Below are 18,909 nucleotides of genomic sequence, written 5' to 3'. Positions count from 1 at the left end.
ATGAACTAAATGGTTCCTCCCTTCAGGTTTAATCAAATTATATAATGTTTTGCTTTTTAATTATTGACTCCCCATCAGGGTAAGTAGTAGTAGTAGTAGTGGTAGTGGTAGTAGTAGTGGTAGTAGTAGTGGTAGTAGTAGTGGTAGTAGTGGTAGTAGTGGTAGTAGTGGTAGTAGTGGTAGTAGTAGTAGTAGTGGTAGTAGTAGTAGTAGTGGTAGTAGTGGTAGTAGTGGTAGTAGTAGTAGTAGTGGTAGTAGTAGTAGTAGTGGTAGTAGTAGTAGTAGTAGTAGTAGTAGTAGTAGTAGTAGTAGTAGTAGTAGTAGTAGTGGTAGTAGTAGTAGTAGTTGTAGTAGTAGTGGTAGTAGTAGTAGTAGTAGTAGTGGTAGTAGTAGTAGTAGTAGTAGTAGTGTTAGTAGTAGTAGTAGTAGTAGTAGTAGTAGTAGTGGTAGTAGTAGTAGTAGTAGTAGTAGTAGTAGTGGTAGTAGTAGTAGTGGTAGTAGTAGTAGTGGTAGTAGTTGTAGTAGTAGTGGTAGTAGTAGTAGTAGTGCCTGGTATGGATTCATCAGCCTCTGTGTGTAGCGGTGTCAACCTTTGGTCTGCAATTGTGTTTAGATATACTGTATACTGCTTTCATCACATCAATTTGTGTTTAATTTTTATTTTTTTAAAGGCAAAACTGTGTTGATCAACATTGGAGAAATATGGAATATGTGTCTGAGTGGAATATAATCTGGCATTCTGTTTGTACAAATGTATATTGTATATTCAATTTTACTCTACAGGCTGAGTGATATATGGTCTTTGGATCTGATATGTTAGGTACAGGGCAGAATAAGATGTATTCCTACGTGTTATCTACGTTCCCTACATATCAGTCAGGACCTCTCAAGAGATCACACAATAGATACGGTTGTGAGACTAATAAAACAAGAAAAGAGAAAGCAATACAAATACAAAAACGTTACATGTTATTTTACTCAAACAGTTCCATTTACTTTTCTTCTTTACGCATTAAGAATGGACAATATATATTTGACACTGCTTAAATCCACATTATACAACTATAGACTCAATAATCCCTCATGAGGCTTCAGAATCAGTGCCAATCACGTATCAAATCTTGGCCAGAGCCCTGTGCTTGGCCAAGCATAGTCTCATAACACCACATCTATTGTATCTTTCCAGTACAGAACAGTATGTATTCCATCAGGTGCACAGAGAGGGAAGTGAGAGGACAAAATGAGAGATGAGTAGTAACATCACCTTCATAAATAGCTCGCTCAACACATTCACAAACCTCGGTTTAAATAAATCAGTGTGGTGGCAAATACCATTACCTTTGCTTTAGTAAATCAACATTGAGGTAAATATAAGGAGTCATTTCCATAGTAATGGAATAACAGTGCTTTGATTAGCATCTTAGTGAGTGCAAATATTTATTGTTTTAAATATGGGGAGACAGAAAAAAAAGACTTAATGTGTTTTTTAGAGAGAGAGAGAGAGAGAGAGAGAGAGAGAGCGAGAGAGAGAGAGAGAGAGAGAGAGAGCGAGCACATTGGATGTAAATACTTATGACTGGAAATTTGCATCTATCGAAACAAAAAAGTTCTGACAGTTATGTGTGTTGGACTTTGTGTATGCATGCTTCTGCATACAGATTTAGGTGTACAGTATGGGTGTGTGTATGAATAATAAATGGATGTCCAAAGATATGCAAGCACAATAATGTGTGTGTGTGTGTGTGTGTGTGTGTGTGTGTGTGGATGTGCTGTTATGAAAATGCAGTTATGAAGTAAATATGGTCATGACTGTCTGCCTCTGATTGATTTAGCTTCTACAGTGGTTTGCAGTGACTTTGGCCCATTCTAAATGGATGGGTGAACAGACATTTTTGGGTTCAGTGGCTCACAGAGCCATTCCTGCAACCAAAGGGCACAGCTATTTTCCAGGTTACTCTTTGTCTTAAAAAAGGGAAGAAACCACAGCAATAGTTGGTGTTCATTGACATCTCTTTGTGTAATTGTGACAAAGATTTCTCAAAGAAACATCTCATGATTATGTTAAATAGATGAGAATAATCAGCACTCATAGGTTTTTTACTGCACTTCCTGATTTCCCAAACTGTGAGATAAACCCAAAACTGAACCACAGGTCTCTCTTGGGCTCCTTGAGTACTTGAGAGTGGTCCCAGGGCGAAATATAAATTTTTCAAATGATTCTTTGGCTTTAAATTTTTCAGAAATCCTGTGAAACACAGCATTAATCCGAGATTATTTCTCTAATAGCGAATGTAAATGAGGTTTATATAATAACTAAAACTATATGTGTGAGGAGTTTGTTAATTAGCTAATTGAATTGCTAATTCAATAATTGATTTTTCCCTTACACATGGATGTTTGGGATAGAGTGAGACAGACCACCCAAATCTGTGATTGAGGACAATCATGGCACACTTTTTCATCGTTTCCTCTACCATGTGAATTCCAAGTTGATGATTTTGTAATAAAGTAGGTGTATCAATTCTGAATTAAAGACAAGTCTACTTACTTGAAAACTGTATGGAAAACCCTTGCTTGCTGATGAAATAATCAGAATCAAACTGCAGTGTGAGTATGTTGAACGTTGAGTGGATATCTTCAGGTAAGGCTGGGCCTGACCATTCTTTCAACAGGATCCCCCCGTCTGACGGCCCAGATGGACCATCCCAAACTCTCAGAAGATCGTGGCCGACCTCAGTGTCAAAGACGATGAAGTGGAGGCTGAGTAAACACAGAAATCACACAAAAGATCAGAGATCCATTACAATTATTAACAACTGTTCTATATTCAGCAGTTTTACCAAAATCAAGTCAACCATGAAATCAAATGAAGCAGAGCTGAGAATAGACAAATCACACCAGTGCGCGCACACGCTTGCACACACACACACACACACACACACACACACACACACGCACCCACGCACACACACACACACACACACACACACACACACACACAGAGCAATGTCAGCAGTAGCCAAAACCTGTTGAGGAACACGATGGTGGCATAATGACTAATGTGGTGTACTCTTCTACACGGCAGGGCTTTGACAGCGAACATTTATCTATAATTAGTTAACATATCTTTACCTGACAGTCTTGTGAGTGTTTACCTGTATAGTCCCAGTAGAGTGAACTGGCCCGGCAGCTAACCCTATCTTGGCCAGAACAAAAGCAATTCTGCAGATAATTGTTAAACAGGCCTACTTGTTGTATGAAAACTAAATATTGGCTGGTTTCCTTTAATGCAAATAAAACCCTCTAGATAACTGCAGGCCATCGTGATACTCACAGTAGCTTCAGTATACATATCCAACTGCTTCATAATAACCTGATAGTTTTGCCCGTGTCAGCCTCGATAGTCCAGGTACAGTGGAGGTTGTTTTCATACGGAGCAGGGTATCCTGGAGACAGAATCCGTCCAGACACTGCTCCAGCTATGTGACCTCCACACTCCGCTAAAAAAAACGAGACAAAGGGATAATAATTACTGCGGGAAGAAACAACATATTTCCCTTTCTTTATTTAGCGCCTTCGAAATATATCCATCAAATCAGCAATACATACAAAACCACAGCAGATACAACACTACGAAACAGACTACTCCACACATTTAACTGGACATATACAACAAAGAAGCATCGTGGCATTGTGGCAAAACCTATATGTTGCAGGATTGCTGCAGGGTTTCTATAAATTATAAACTCAGCATTAAATAATGTTGGCAACTTGCAGCAATTGCTCTGCCATACAATCCACTCTTTTCAACAACAAAGACATTTGAACGTGATTGGAGAAAATGAGTCACTGAATGCAGCTTCATAGGGTGACCGAATAAAGGAAATAAATCCTGTAAAGCTGGTCCAATTCACCTGCATTGTCATGGTGAATCTGAAACTTAACACAACCTGATGAAAAAGGTATGCCATCAAATTACTATTCATTCTCTGATATCGGAAAGAACTTAAAAAGGACTTAACATTTGTTCTCATGACATTATCATCACATTGCTGCCAGTGTTGGCCTTCACTATAGGCACTGTTTAGCTCGACCATGGTTTGGATTGGGCCCACTTATCCTCACTGCGGTCCTTCTTTCTTGAACATTGATTTATGCACATTGAGTTCTGGTAGGTTTTCCACAGGTCAGTTTTTGGATTGTGTCCAGCATGTTGGAGCTGTGAAGGCAACTCTTAATACAATCAGAATATTTGTATCATATTTTTTTTGGTCTTCCTTCCAATTTAATGAACATTTCAGTTAATCTCTAAAAGAGGCGGCTCCTCCACTTCCCGGTAAATGACCCTAAGGTGTGAAGGTTGAGTTAAATGAGTAGCAGGGAAAAAAAGGCCTTGAATCACTGAATCAACCTTGAATTATCCCAGCTCCTGCTTTATTGTTTCAGGGTTGGTGAATAACCTTGATGGCTCTGTTCCCTTGAGGATCTCGCAATAGTGTTCAAAGTTCAGGATAAAAATGCTGTTTAATGCACAAGAGAGAGACAGCTTTGTGTGCTATTTTTGTATTGTTTTCACTGGCGAGGAACAGGGGAGACAGCAGGAAGCAGTGGAAAGGCTGGGAGCAGATTTGAAGTCATCATGGTAGTACATGGTAGCCCACTGAGTCAGGACATCGCTGCTGATTTGAAAACAGTTTGGTATAGAAAATGCTTCATATCAGTGTCTGCATTGTGTGTTTGTGTGAGTTAAGAATGCACCATTAACACAGCTATGCAATCTACAATACAACAACAACCTACTGCTGTTGCATTACCCTTGGCAGCAGGCTCTCAGATACACATTCACATGTAAACGCAAACACAAACACAAGTATATACCCACTTATTAATGCATACACCCAGTTGTTTTAGTGATAGAAAGCATAGGTGAAAAGGAAACTACTCTGCTGTATTTTATCATGAAAAGCAGGTAGAGAGGGGAAGATGCATAAAAAAAGAGTGAGTGTTATTCAGTAGTCCTGGCCCAATGACAACTGCAATTTCCCGGCACAGAAAAAGACAGAGAGAATAAGAGGCATGCACATAATGGAGACGGTTTAGAAGCCAGGTTTACTGCATGAATAGAGAACGAAAGAACGTCAAAAGGAGTCAGAGGTAGAACCCAACACTGTTTGACTCAATGTGGGAAAGAGAGAGAGAGAGAGAGAGAGAGAGAGAGAGCGAGAGAGAGAGAGAGAGAGAGAGAGAGAGAGAGACAGTATCGAAACAGCCTGAGGCAAAACCATCTCCTCATCTCCATGCTAGTACATGCAGGTATGGGACCGAGCCAGACAAACAGCGAAGGAGACAGTCAGAGAGGCAGAAAGACAAACGCCCCAGCAGACAGACAAAGGAGGAAGATAGAAAGGTAGCTATAGAGCCAGTTATCCCAGGGCTCTGCCAGCAAGTATTCTCCTGGTTGCTGGCTTACCTTAAATAAGGCAGCGACAGAGCAGCTACAAATGAATGACTGACTGCAGAGGTACACACACGCACACGCACACACACACACACACAGATACATTGAGATTTACACACATCCAGCCAAAAACACATACTCATTCTCATTGCCATACTCACATGGACTCACCGCACACACCTATGAGCACACAATCTTTTTAGTTGCCATTAGCAACCACATCAGGCCATGTCCCACCGTAGAGAGCTCAGGTGTGCTGGCAGGTTAAAAAGATACAAGGCTTGACTCTGCAGTAGGGAATTACAAACGAACATGTGCCAAGTGCCTGCATCTACCCAACAAGGTAGAAACGCTTACAGGGAAAGTGCTTTCATTTTTTTAATATGCAAAACTAAAAATATCTATGAACGAGCAGGACTTTTGGATTTTAAAAGTTGTGCTAGGAACAATACAAACAATGCTTCATGCTTCACTGGTGGCTACCGAATGACAATAAGGAGTCAGAGTGGCCAGTTGTTCGTCCTGTAGCTGAAACACAGAACTACATTCACAGGTCCATAAGCGAACCACGTCAAAGCACCTGAATCGTTTGGCACATTCCTTTCCAACCTTAAGAGCTGCCAAGTCCCAACTGAAGCTAAATCTGCCCTCTGGCAGCTTATCTACCTTAAAACCGAGGAAACATTCAAATATGTTCAAGGTATGGCAAATGTGAAACCCTTATTTTTGTGTAGATGAGCAGATACATGGATGGCTGATCATTAGTTCTCATATCCTTCCTTTGAGCTCTAGAATCATTTTCTTTTCTTTCAACAAACTATTAATATGAATTATATACAACCTAACAATTATTTGAATGTGTTTGCTTGCCATTTATTTCAGACATAAGCTGTCCTCCTTATAAAGTCAATACGAATCACAACATGTTGGTGTTATAATCAGCGGTATGTGCGATTGGAGTTTAACGTTTTTACAGTTTCAATAAATTGTTACCTTTGTTGTCCCTCTCTGTAGCTCTCTGTTGAAGACTGAGTCAGAATTATCTAAAATCGGAAGAATATTTTTTATCATAATAAGTAATCCTATCACAGTTGATATGTCTGTACAATTTACTAAATTACAAAAGTTGAATTGTGGTGAAATTATTGCCACTACTTTATCTATACTGACAAAAAAGCCGGGGAGGGGAATTCATGATTAGAACTTTGAAAGTAGGATGCAGCAATACATTTTGGGTTTAACAGAAAAGTGCATAAGAGTGCACTTTTACTCCAGTTTGCGTTGTCCAGTCTTTGAACAGAGACACCCTTCTATTTCAGATGAATCAACATAGTTTTTACATCACACCATTTTCCGCCATTTGAAAAAAGTCTCTCCTGATAGAATATTCTATTTATTGTGCATACTCGGAATATAACAGAAAACGTCCTCGGCATTAAATACTGTGCACAGCTTCAGGGTACAAGAAAGTAGTCTGGCTTACATTATACATTTATCACAGTTCAATTCTTCCCCTATTTTGCACCGAAAGCATGCCATCCATGAAATGCACAAAAGCCTGGTGCACTTTAATATCATGCCAAGTGACATCCTGCTGTCCATGCTCAGAGGGTTTTGTGTGCACAGGTTGATGGATCAACAAGGGCTGTTTCTACTCACAAAGGTGCATCAGCAGCGCTAACGAATATTTCCCACAGAGCATTGACTCAGTGCCCATGCCTTTGACTGCTGCTTTTCTGCATTGCTATATTTCTCCTTGAATTGAAAGTTAATAATTCAGATATCGTAGTTCTGAATTATTGAAGCGCGTAGAACCTACACGTGTTGTCATACTAACCAATACAGGAAGGAAGAGGTTTGTCCCAGACACGTCTGTCCCCGCTAAGACAGGTCAGGGTACTGGCTCCATAAAGACTGTATCCAGGGTTGCAGGAGTACAGGACAAAGGTGTTGGCATAATGGCCGTCGTCTTGGATCTTATAGCCATAACTAGGGACACCTGGTTCTTCGCAGCGTACTAGGTCAAAACCTAAAGAGAGAGACACACAGAAATACAGATTAGGTCTTTCTGTCCATGCAGTAAGAAAACATTGCATAAATGAACAGGGTGATTCAGAGCAGTTTTAGACAAGAGGACATAAGGTCACAGTATTCTTCTCTTGATTCCCGCTACTTCTTGCACAAATTTCAAGTTTTGAAACTCACTGTTGTGCTGAAATACGATGTGACAGCTGCAGTGAAAGCCACTGGACATTTCAACTTATTCTACCCACATGCTGGTTTCTATGATATTAAAAAGAAACCTGTGTGGGCTTCTCCCGTCTCTGAAAGATATAATCCTGTATAGTGAGCAGTAACAGCGATCATATTCCTGGACTTAAAAGTTGGTTTCTAGATGAAACTGTGGAAAAAACATCAAATGATAATTTCACATCCCACACAACCACAACTATACTGTACACTTGAATGAGCACATTGTGTTTGGAAGATGAAGACAACAGTTTCTCGCCTTAAAGACAGTTGGATAAACAAAGACGCAGCAACGTCAACACATTTCTTTCATAATTAAGTCAGCCTCGTATTGACTTCTTCAATGAACAGTGAACCGATCACTGTCCTAAACAGCTTTTTTTTAACATGTTAACAAAATATTATTTCAAGATACATAGTCAGTAAAAGCTGTCTTCTTGGCAGAGGGTGTCGCTGAATCATTTGATTAAACAACAGCGATCTCCACCAATCCTCTTGACTGTTGAGTGATGTAATCACGTGAAAAACAATAAATATTATCAGTTATTTAAGGACTGAATCAAGACACAAAATCATAACTCCTTGTAACAACCTTGTTATAACATCTGTTATTAAGCCAGCAACTTTTTGAAAGTTTTGTGAGGTGTGCCTACAACTCTTTATCCCTTCCTGCATCCATTTCAGGAAGACAGTTGTATATCACCGTCACCCTGTCTTGTTAATATCTTGAACAGATGTTTGAACTTGTATTACTCTATTAGCCTCTAAAGCTGTGTAGTATAGAGGCAGTTTTACTCAAGTCCTTGACCCTATTTAAAAAAATATCGCTGCTTGTCTTGATCAGATGCTTCGTTCTCCTTTTTCCTGTATAAACCTTGTATCAATCTCTCTTATCTATCCATCGGCTCATCCATTGAAACAGAACTTTACAGGTGTCACATTCTCCAGTTTAATGACTTACAGACTAACGGCTGTCTAATGGTTTCACTGACATACAGAGCATCCATCTAGTACCCATATACTATCTCCCGTCATCCGCTTGTCCCTCTGTCCAGTCACTCGTCCACTCCAGATGTGCCACTTTCTCCCCTTCGTTTAATGACTTGCAGATAAATGCTCCTCTAATAGCCTCTTTGACTTACACAGCAGCTGGTCCTGCCTTCTTAACAGACTGTCTTTAAAGCCATTAAAATGCATGTGTGTGTGTGTCTGTGTGTCCAGGATTTATAAACTCAATTCTTATTTCCTGTATGCTTGGTAAACAACTGTTGCACTTTGGACTCCAACTTCAAGAGAAATTTCTTGGAAAACCGATTGTTGATCTTTTTTATCAGCTGTGAGAAGGGAAAGGAATAGCTTGATAATCTGCTGACGGAGAAAGACAAGTTTTCTGTCGTACATGTATCCTATTATGTTCTCGTATGTAGCACTTAAGAATCACTTGACTGAGGCACAGGACAGATGGAGGATATATTCATGAGTGCAATCTAACACAATCACGACCACTCTAGTTTTCAATTAAAAGCATCTCCTTACAAGGACCTTCATGATGAGCTACTTAAAATCTAGGAAATGACTGTTTGTGTGCGTTCGTGTGCATGTGGAAAACTATGCGTGTGTGTCTGTGTGAGAGAGAGAGAGGGTTGCTTTCTTTCTTTAGCCACACTTAAACACAGCATGGCTGTACCATTAGATATAGAAAACAATCTTTATTGCTGTGCAGTTTGTAATTAGTTGATCCTGAGGTAAATCAGCAATCTTGAATATTTTCATTGAAATGAATGTCTGTAGACGATGGAGGTAAAGCAATGATGATTGAGCCCTATGGTCCACTGATGAAAGTATTGCAATTTATATTTTTTATATTTTTTCAGTATTATGAAATGGGTGTCTGTGGCGACCTTCTTGGAAATGATTCGGTATTGGGAGCCGTTCACATGGCCCGTTTTTTGTGCCCTCAAATCTATTGTTCAAAAGCGAGAACGAAACCGTCACTGCGCGCAAACACTCCCAAGCTCTGTTTTTCAGGGCACGATGGTTGCGCCCGGAGATAGAAATAGTTTAACTTTTGGATCTCTGCAGCGTGCACCACATGACATGTGACAAGGAATAACCAATCACAGCATATAATAATCATATATATATATATATATATATATATATATATATATATATATGAGAAGGTAATCCTTTTAGTTCAGGACTATCCAGAGCTTTACGATCTGTCCCACTGAATATTTTACTTGTTTCACCGTTTCCTTCCAATGGCACCATAACATCCGGTTCAAAATCAAACAATCAATCAAATCAAACAGCAAAGCTACTGTGAGAGATTTAGGGTGCTGGAAAGCAATTTATCTCTGTTTTGACTTTGTTTCGTTGAGTCAGTGAGGCTTACTGCTAAATTACCGCAACTTCATCATCATCATCGCAGAGAGCGCAGGTTTTGGTTGCTTAGTGCAGCGGGACCCAACCTTCCCAGCACCTTGGATGAAAAAATTAAAGCGGCACAGCTGATGTTTACCAAGCATTTTCAGACCCAAAATGTGAACGGCCCAATAACGTTTTTCTCCGTTGTGTATACACAAATATTTTTACTACAAACACAATTCTGAAAATTTGAAGCTCATGTATCAACAAAATACTTAGACTGCTAAACTCTCAGCACGATTCTATTGATTTCACTGAAATATAAATCAACCAGACTGAACTCTTGAGGTTTGCCTCTTCAAACTTTCAAAGAACAACTCACTTGTGTATGTGAGGCGAAAGCCTTGATTGGTTCCAGAGGCGTTGCTGTTGAACTCAAGCCACAGGCGATTGGACGTACTGTTGATGACCGGACCCATCATGCCATCATGTGTAAAGTTGCCAAGGAGACGGAATGAAGTGTTTTCTCCATCGTTCACCTGTCAATCCAAGCACAGGACCACAGAACACGAATGAAAACATGCATCAAAAGTGTTTGTCGAGGTTGTGGGTGCAGATCTACCAATTTAATTCACGACAATGTGACAGAACTCAGATGAACAGTGCATCGCTGACCTGGTCTGGAAAAAAGAACACCACAAAATGTGGTCAGTCCTAAAACCGAAATTGCAGGGCACTGGTGTATTGCATGTGCCTCTCCTCTGCAACACACAGTGAGTCATTCAAACGCCAAACAACAGAAGCAAGGCAAAGAAAAAATAATCTCACTGCGCCTCAGGAAATAGATACTTTGCTTAGCGTTGCATCAGCGTGGACCTTGTGAAGCACCGCAAAGACAGAGCCAAAAATACCACATGGAAGCTGCTGAGGTCACAAGTTAGTTGTTACGGTGCTCTATTGCAACAATTTCAGACAAAAACGAAATAAAAGGTTTTCAGCTGTTTACAAAGCACTGAGGTGAAAACAACAAGGCAATGGCTTGAGTGTGTGAGACTTGGTTTGAAATGCTGTCGTGCATATTAAAACACTTCCAGTGGAAGTGAAGACAAGATTGATTTGATGTACAACAATATCAAAACATTGGACTGCATGAATATTGAAAGATATGCGTGGCTTGTATTCCCCTTGTTGATAAGCTTGTTCTTCTTTCCATTGTAAGAATTATGGAATTCATGAGGAAGTTAACATTTTAGCCTTCTTGCTAGATTCAATCTTTCTTTTTGGTCTCCTTAGAATTTGTCTTATCTTCATCAGCAACCTGTAGCTGTACGCTCACAGAGGCAGCACAAACAACAGACACGACAGTCATTTATTTCAAATGAGCACTGTGAGACAAGTGGATACTGAGAGTACAGTAATGGCTGCCAGAAAAATCTTTGCAACTTGGCAACACAAGAAAGTCGGGCAGAGTGTAACAGTGTCCAATTGAACGGTTGATGTGAACAAATCACTACAGCAGCATTTTCACTGACCAAATATGTGCACACTACAGTATGTTCTATACTTGTGTTTTCTCCAAAACATGACTCAACACACAGCTAACAGATTTATTTTATTTATTTGAAACTCAAGTAAGCTAACATACTGTACAGCAGAAGAGGTTAGAGAAATGTACCGGTATGTGGTACTGAGAAACTTTTTTCTGCTCGTGGTCAGAAATATCTGAATGCAGCTGTAATGTGGACAGTGGAGACTTCAGTAAAGAAGTGCAGTCTATTTTTTACTGTGAAGGGAGAATTAGCACTCTGAAGTACTTCATAATGCTATCGCACAGCTGGTGTATAAATGTGAACTGTCCATGCTTATATTTTGCAGCCTGGGACATTTCCACAGATTGGTGGTGACAGGTCTGCAGGTGGCAGGAATGGAAAATAATTAAAAAAGGCTGAAGCGATGTACTGTGCATCTCGACTGCCAGTCAGAAGAGACACCTCTTCATGAAACTAAAGTAGCTACGGTATGGTCATAAATCTGACGAAGATAGAGAGACATGGAAAAGGAAAATGTGAGTGTAATGTGTGTTTAAAAGTTTAAAAAAATCAGAGTGGTATTTGTAGCATTACTCCCCTAAACTTATTTTTCCTTCCCTGTTCCTACCTCGCTGCCACCCACAAATTATATCTGTTAGTGTCCCCCAATTTTGCAGCTTGCTGTCTGTCTGTCTCTCTCTCTTGCATTCTGTTTCTCTCTTGCTTTCTCTCTGTCATTCTCTCCTCTCTGTTTCAGTAAAACTCTGTATGGTTAATGAAAAGCCCTGCAGCTCATAAATCAACATGTCACCATTTGCCACCCCTCCTCTCTCTTACTTCTTACTCTCTCCCTTTCTCGCTAACCACCTTTATTTTCATTGCACAATTCCTGCACACCCTGACTTTGTTTCTGCCTCACCCTCTCGCTTTTCTTCAGGGCTGGAATACATCTGACTCAATTTGGTCAAGCACTGTATTAGAGGACATTTGTAGGGGTTTTGAGCTCTGCTAGCTCTTTCACCGCCTGCGCTCCCTCGTCCATCCCGAGAGGCTAAGTGCCAGGGCACAACTTAGCAAGTAGCAAAACTGTAATGAGCTGGTTCATATGTTAGAGGATATTTTAGCCTAAAGCTTGCTGGAACTGTCAAACAAATGGTTTGTGTTCAGCTGTAGTAACATGCATTAGCTCCAATGCTGTTAGCCTGGGGAGTGGCATGCTAATTGCTAGCCTATGTGGCACTTTGGGGCTTTCTTTCCAGTTACATTTAGTTTCCACTATGCTTTCTGCAAATTCTTTGGAAATATTGTAATTAATAGACATGTTGTATATTATTAGTCACTGCCCTTATAATACATTTTCATTCCATCACACAAGATGCCTACAGTACAACTAATTTCATCACATCAAGCACCTTCTATATTTTGCATAATTACTGCTTTTTAACATAATCATTTTTGACTGTATCCTATATTTTATTGAAATGACGGATGTTAGAGTGAAAAATGTGTCAGTCCAAACTGCTTGATTTTGTTGTTTTTTCTACATAATTTATCAGACCAAAGGTTAATAGCTATGCTAGCAGCCTAATTTAGCTGGTATGCCCATTACACAAAGGGGAAAAAATGTTGAATTTAACATTTAAAACAATTTTTACTGCCAATGCCTACATATTATAACAAATGCCTTACTGGTCAAACGTGTGTTGTATAAACATCAGAGTGTTGTACATACTGTACTGCATGTACATCACCATACGGCACTGTATTGCAACGGTTGGATTGTACAAGGAGGGGAAATGACTGCAAAGAAAAAGATACTTTATCATCTAATTTTAAAAGTTATTTGTTATCAGTAATTTGAAGGCAAACTGAAGCCAATAATCTAATAATGTTGCGTGCCCTATGTTGAACGTTGTTTGTCATTCTTGCAATCAGTCTTGGGGCCTCCTGTGACTTTTTGATTGCTATGTTAGCATCCGGTGCATCCTCATTAACTTTTGTGATCTCTATTCATTCTCTGAAGTCTGTTCTCTGTTTCTGTTATTTTCTCATAAGGAATCAATTTATTACAGTAAATACGATGTCAAATGCCTTGTGAAGAATAATCATAATTTGAAAGAAGCTCTGCTCTCCAGTCTTGGTGTTTGCATCCCTTTGTTGAATGACAGAGACAATGACACTGTTAACTGGGAGGGGGTCTGCTGTGTAAACCATGTTTACTTCTGTTAACCATCTTGATGACACTTTCCTTTCCTTTAAGAGATTTGTCTTTAACACTGCACCTATCCCACTGGGAACATTTCCCCCCTTTACAATTCTGTTATACCTCTCTGAAAGTCAGGGAGAGCCCTGCTACTGCAATCTACCCACAGACAGGCTCAGCCTATGCTGTAGGCCGTATACTGATAATACACGCACCACATACTGGCTTAACCATGCCCTCAGGCCTAATACCGCTTGGAGACATTGTGAGCTGAAAAAGTTTTAGACGATGTCTGTAGGACAGCATCAAGACTGTAAAACAGATCACAGAGCTGCTCCTGACGGACACGCAAGTGGGCACATGGACCCGAGAGAGGATTTATGAGGAATTATGACACTTGGAGATCCTGTAATTCTCATTGTATTTAAAACGTACAAATGTATGCACATCTGATGACGTATACGTGTATGCACATCAAATGAATTTCCCTTTATACAGTATATATTGTGACAAATCCGTCAGACTGAGAAGAACCATAAGAACACATTGCATGTCAAACTTGTAGCAGTGCGTTCAAGTGCATTTCACACCAATTACAACTGACATGCTCAGTAAATATGGTGTTTTTTGTAACAAAACAAACATTGATAGTTGAGGCATATGTCAAAATACAAATCATTTTTTTGCCGCAGTCATGGAACACAAGCTGGCATACAGGCAGTTTTACACATTGTGTGAATAATACTGTTTTGTTCCACTATTCAGGAAAGTGAAAATGATTTCAGTATATGACATAAATATTCATCAGACATGCACGTTCATAAATAAATATATGTTATTGACTTTTTCTCTACAATCATCAATTAGCAACTTCTCAAATTTAAATGACCAATACCGATATTGGCGGATATTACAGATATTGTGGTGTACAGATATGGAATGCCAAATAACCCGTTTTCAGTATACTTAGAACATTTTAAACAATTCACATGATTTCAAATTATTCTCCTGACGTGTTTTCTTCTTCCTTTTCCGGGTATTGTTTTTCATGTATTTATTTGTTTTTATTAGATTGTTGTACACTAATTGGTTTGTTTTTTAGCTTATTTTGTGTGCTTCTTGTTTTATTTCTGAATGTATTTTTTTTAAATATGTAAGCTTGGTTTCTTTTTCCTTTATTGTTATTGTTTGTTTTTCTCCTTTTGTTGTTTTGTAGTTCTGCTGTATAAGCCTGTGGCTTCTTGACCTCTCCTATTATTTAGATTTTATAAAGTCACATGTTTGTGCAAATACAAAATAAAGATACAAATACATGTCTGTACTCTATAGCTATTTTATTTACTTAGTCTTACCACATATCACACTCAATAAAAGTGTATAAGAACCAAGGGTAACCTTTAAATACAACAATAATACACTCTACTGGGTTTGTTAGAGGGTTAACAGAGGCTGAATGGATCACTTTGTGCTTCTGTTTGCCAAGTATTCATTCAGCCGTGGATGGCCACTGCAGCAGGAGCACCATCAGCACTAATCGAGAACATGGGGTAATAAACCCCTGCAGGGATGTTACGGCTTCTTACAACAATGTTTAACACATCAAACGTCTAGGGCGCACCTTGCTGATACAATTTAGCTACATACTGGCTCAACCAAGACTCAAAGCTCCTGCTGTCGTTCAAGTTTTCACTCAAGCCTTTTTCCTGTGTACCTCATACACACGTAATTATAGATGACACTTCCCTGATATCTTAATTGGACCAGGTGTGCTTGGCTGGGACAAAAGCTTGTATAAGGGATGGGCTGAGAGGATTGCAACAAAAAAAACTACAATGTATAGATGAGAAATTGTTATTCAAGGCATCTCTTTGCGTTTGTGTCAAACACAGAAAAGGGAGGAATCAAAGCATGGAAACCTCCCTGAAATATGTGTTCAAATTGTTCTGGCATGATGCAGGTTGCTGAACCTCTTGATTAGCACTGTGCTTATAGGAAGCCACTTCATGGCTGTTATTAATTGAAACTAGGTTGAATATTATGATATTACTTGTTATATTGCCGAATGATATCTGAAATCATGGCACCAGAGAGATTATTAGACTTCGGTACTCTGCCATTTGAAGCCAACATGAATAATTACTTTGCTGTTAAAACAGAAAGACGGTTGCCCACATGTAATCCACTGCCTGATGAAGCACTGATGGAAATGTGTTGTACATGGCAATTAGAATAACAGATCCTTGATCATATATCTTTACGTGTGTGATCACAACAACAAACACTCATTTCTTTTCCCCCAGCACATCATGTTACTGTGTTCATGATCATGCCAGCATCCACAACTCAATTGTTGCTTTCCTTTCAGCACATTTGGTAATAAACCAAACAAATAATAATCATATATATGCTTTGCATATAGACAGCTTTTGATTATGAATGTAATCCTGTGTATGCTTTGCATGTGTCTCTGAATCTGTAAACACTGTATGTATTTATGTATTTTTTACCACCTGATTAGGAAAAGCTTTGTCATACTTATGTGTGTGTGTGTGTGTGTGTGTGTGTGTGTGTGTGTGTGTGTGTGTGTGTGTGTGTGTGCATACCTTGAGATAGTCTCCGTCTTGCAACGAGAAGCTCTCAGCTTTCAGCCTGATTCCTTTGCCCTTTTCGGTGGTGATGCGGTAGATGCACTCGTGGTTGTTATCGTAGTTGGAGGGGAAGTTAGGAGAGAGCAGAACGCCTTCTGGTCCTAGTGAGGAAGCTCCACACTCCGCTACAGCAAGGGAGTAAAGGGGGCAGGGACAGTGTGGATCAAGATCATAGCATTTCTACCTAATTATCTTTGAGCAGCCAGAAAATCTGGGTTGTCTTAAAAAACAGAGGAGAGCCAATTCAACATGAGATTTGAGAAGAGTATAGTCTAACCACAAACCTTATGCTTGATAATAATAATGACGATAGTGACAATAACTCATACAGTATAACATAGCTTAAAAGCACTTGTTTGAAAGGACATTAAGACAAGGATGAGGAAATGCAAAACTCAAAAGGAAAGCAATTAAACATAAACTGCAAAAGATTAAAAGGAGAGCAAAATGAAAATATTTCCATAAAAGCAGGGCAGGATAAGTTTCCTTGAAAAAGTGTTTCATAGAAATTATATAGAATTATCGAGCAGGTGCAGTGCCTATCAAACTTTAGGAATTAAAAGAAGTGGTACTCTGTGCAAATAGAGTTTTGTCATATGTAAATGGGGAGAGGATAAAGGCAGGCTTTTAACTCCCACTGAGGAGGACCACCGCTACTTGGAAGAGAGAAAGAGCAGATGGAAGTAATGAGATAGACAAGAGAGAAGCCGCTGTGGAACAATGTGGAACTCACTGAGAAGGAAACTAAGCGGAAAGAAAGATGCAGAGTTTATCAAATCTGAACAAATTTAAAACATTTTTGAAAACCGTGTTCTGCAGTTTTAGAAGCAGATTAGGGTATATGAGATATGAAGTATATATTCAAGAATGTTAAAAGCAATTCTTTAGAAAATATTTTGAAAGTGAGGACAACACTATATAGAGAGAGTGAGTGAGAAAATACAGGGTCGTGAAAGGGGGCGAAGAAAGGGATAAAGAGAGAGCTGGAAGAGGTGGAAAATAAGAGTAGAAAGCATAGGAACCAAGACAGACATGGGCCTTTAGAAATTATGCCGAGTCAAATTATAAAAGGGAAAAGGGGAGTCACAAAAGACACAGAATTAACACTCTTCATACAGCAGCTAATGCTCTAATTATCTACCCAAGGACTGTCTAAATACAAAGGGAGACAACGAGAAGCTGTTAGAAAGAGAGTCAGAGTGCTAAAGAGAGGGACATTTGGAAAGAAATAGAGGTTGCAGCTGCTATTACAGCATTTTCGGTCTTGTCTTTTTTGGGGCTTGAAAATATCCATTAGAAAACAGTCAGACTCTCATAAATTACCAGCAGCATCCAAGGAAACACTGATACTCATCAAATAACAGCAAATTACAACCTGCGAACAGACAAATCCTGGCAAATAAAGCCAACTGTCAACCAGTCAAATAACAGTAAATTACCTTTGTGTCAGCAATAAAACACTGGTGAATTATAACCAAGAAAATGCTGAGACTTTAGGTTTATTCCTCTGGTGAAAAGGATGATTTGAAAGTTCTATTTTACAAGCAGCCAGTTATTTATAACAGATGAAAACTATAAATATTGAAAGCAGAAACACTTTTGTAAGGCTACTTTCAACACCACTACTTGTATATATAAATGAAATAACGTTGTTTAAGGAAAGGTCCATGACTATACAGTGTAATGCTCACAATCTAGACACCTCCATGTCTGTAATTATAGCCTGATTGCTTTGGATGCAGTATCAATGATGTTTCATTTTCAGTGAGACACAAGTTAGTGAGTTTGTCTTACCTATACATCTTGGTAGTATGTTGCTCCAGACTCGTCTACCTCCTCCCAGACAAGTTATCTTGCTCTCGCCCTCAAGTCGGTAGCCAGCCAAACAAGTGAAGGTCAACGAGTCGCCAACTTGAAATCTGAATCCCATCCTCCTGCTGTACGCCGGTACGCCGGGATCCTCACATGGCTCTAAGTCGTATTCTATACATCCATGAGGCATAAATAACATCGTTGAGGAGTCAGAGAGGTGCGAAACGTACAGGAGCTGCATTAATATTGTTAAGTAAGGCTAGATTAAGAAATACAAGGTCAATATGAAGAAATTGTGGTGTGAGACCTGAGCCCAAATTGATAGCATGGTAGCTAAGAATATATTTGTATGTATATTTGCATATTTGTATGGCCTCAACGTTGCCCCTTGTGGCAGTTGGTGAAAAGAAAGCTATGATTCTTACCAACCGCAAACTACAAAGTGGGTTATTTCCCATTACAGCTTTGCACAGCACAGCTCTATGACAATGATTAGAACATGAATCAGCCTAAAAATGCCTACAATTGGGGTTTATTGTATCTGTTACAGTTTGACAAAGAACCTTCAAACTACAATTAAATGTTTTGTCAACCTCATGATTACTGTAGATACTGCTCTGCCTTTGTAAGGCAGAATAA

The 18,909-nt window shown here is 39.3% G+C and overlaps 1 protein-coding gene across 1 annotated transcript in view; it reads right to left on the bottom strand.

The window, feature by feature from the left end:
• The window catches only part of LOC306788818 (CUB and sushi domain-containing protein 1-like), a gene marked incomplete at both ends in the record, with an annotated part of 359,256 nt that overhangs the window by 95,292 nt on the left and 245,055 nt on the right, over positions 1–18,909 (bottom strand). The window contains 6 exons of the mRNA XM_079284484.1: positions 2,549–2,760; positions 3,374–3,500; positions 7,296–7,487; positions 10,461–10,617; positions 16,414–16,583; positions 18,253–18,441. Coding sequence (XP_079140610.1) covers positions 2,549–2,760; positions 3,374–3,500; positions 7,296–7,487; positions 10,461–10,617; positions 16,414–16,583; positions 18,253–18,441 — 1,047 coding nt within the window. The remainder of the gene's footprint in view (positions 1–2,548; positions 2,761–3,373; positions 3,501–7,295; positions 7,488–10,460; positions 10,618–16,413; positions 16,584–18,252; positions 18,442–18,909) is intronic.

This window comes from Melanostigma gelatinosum (genome assembly GCF_949748355.1).
Source record: "Melanostigma gelatinosum genome assembly, chromosome: 2".
Taxonomy (NCBI): Eukaryota; Metazoa; Chordata; class Actinopteri; order Perciformes; family Zoarcidae; genus Melanostigma; species Melanostigma gelatinosum.
This window is presented reverse-complemented; position numbering and strand designations above follow the sequence as displayed.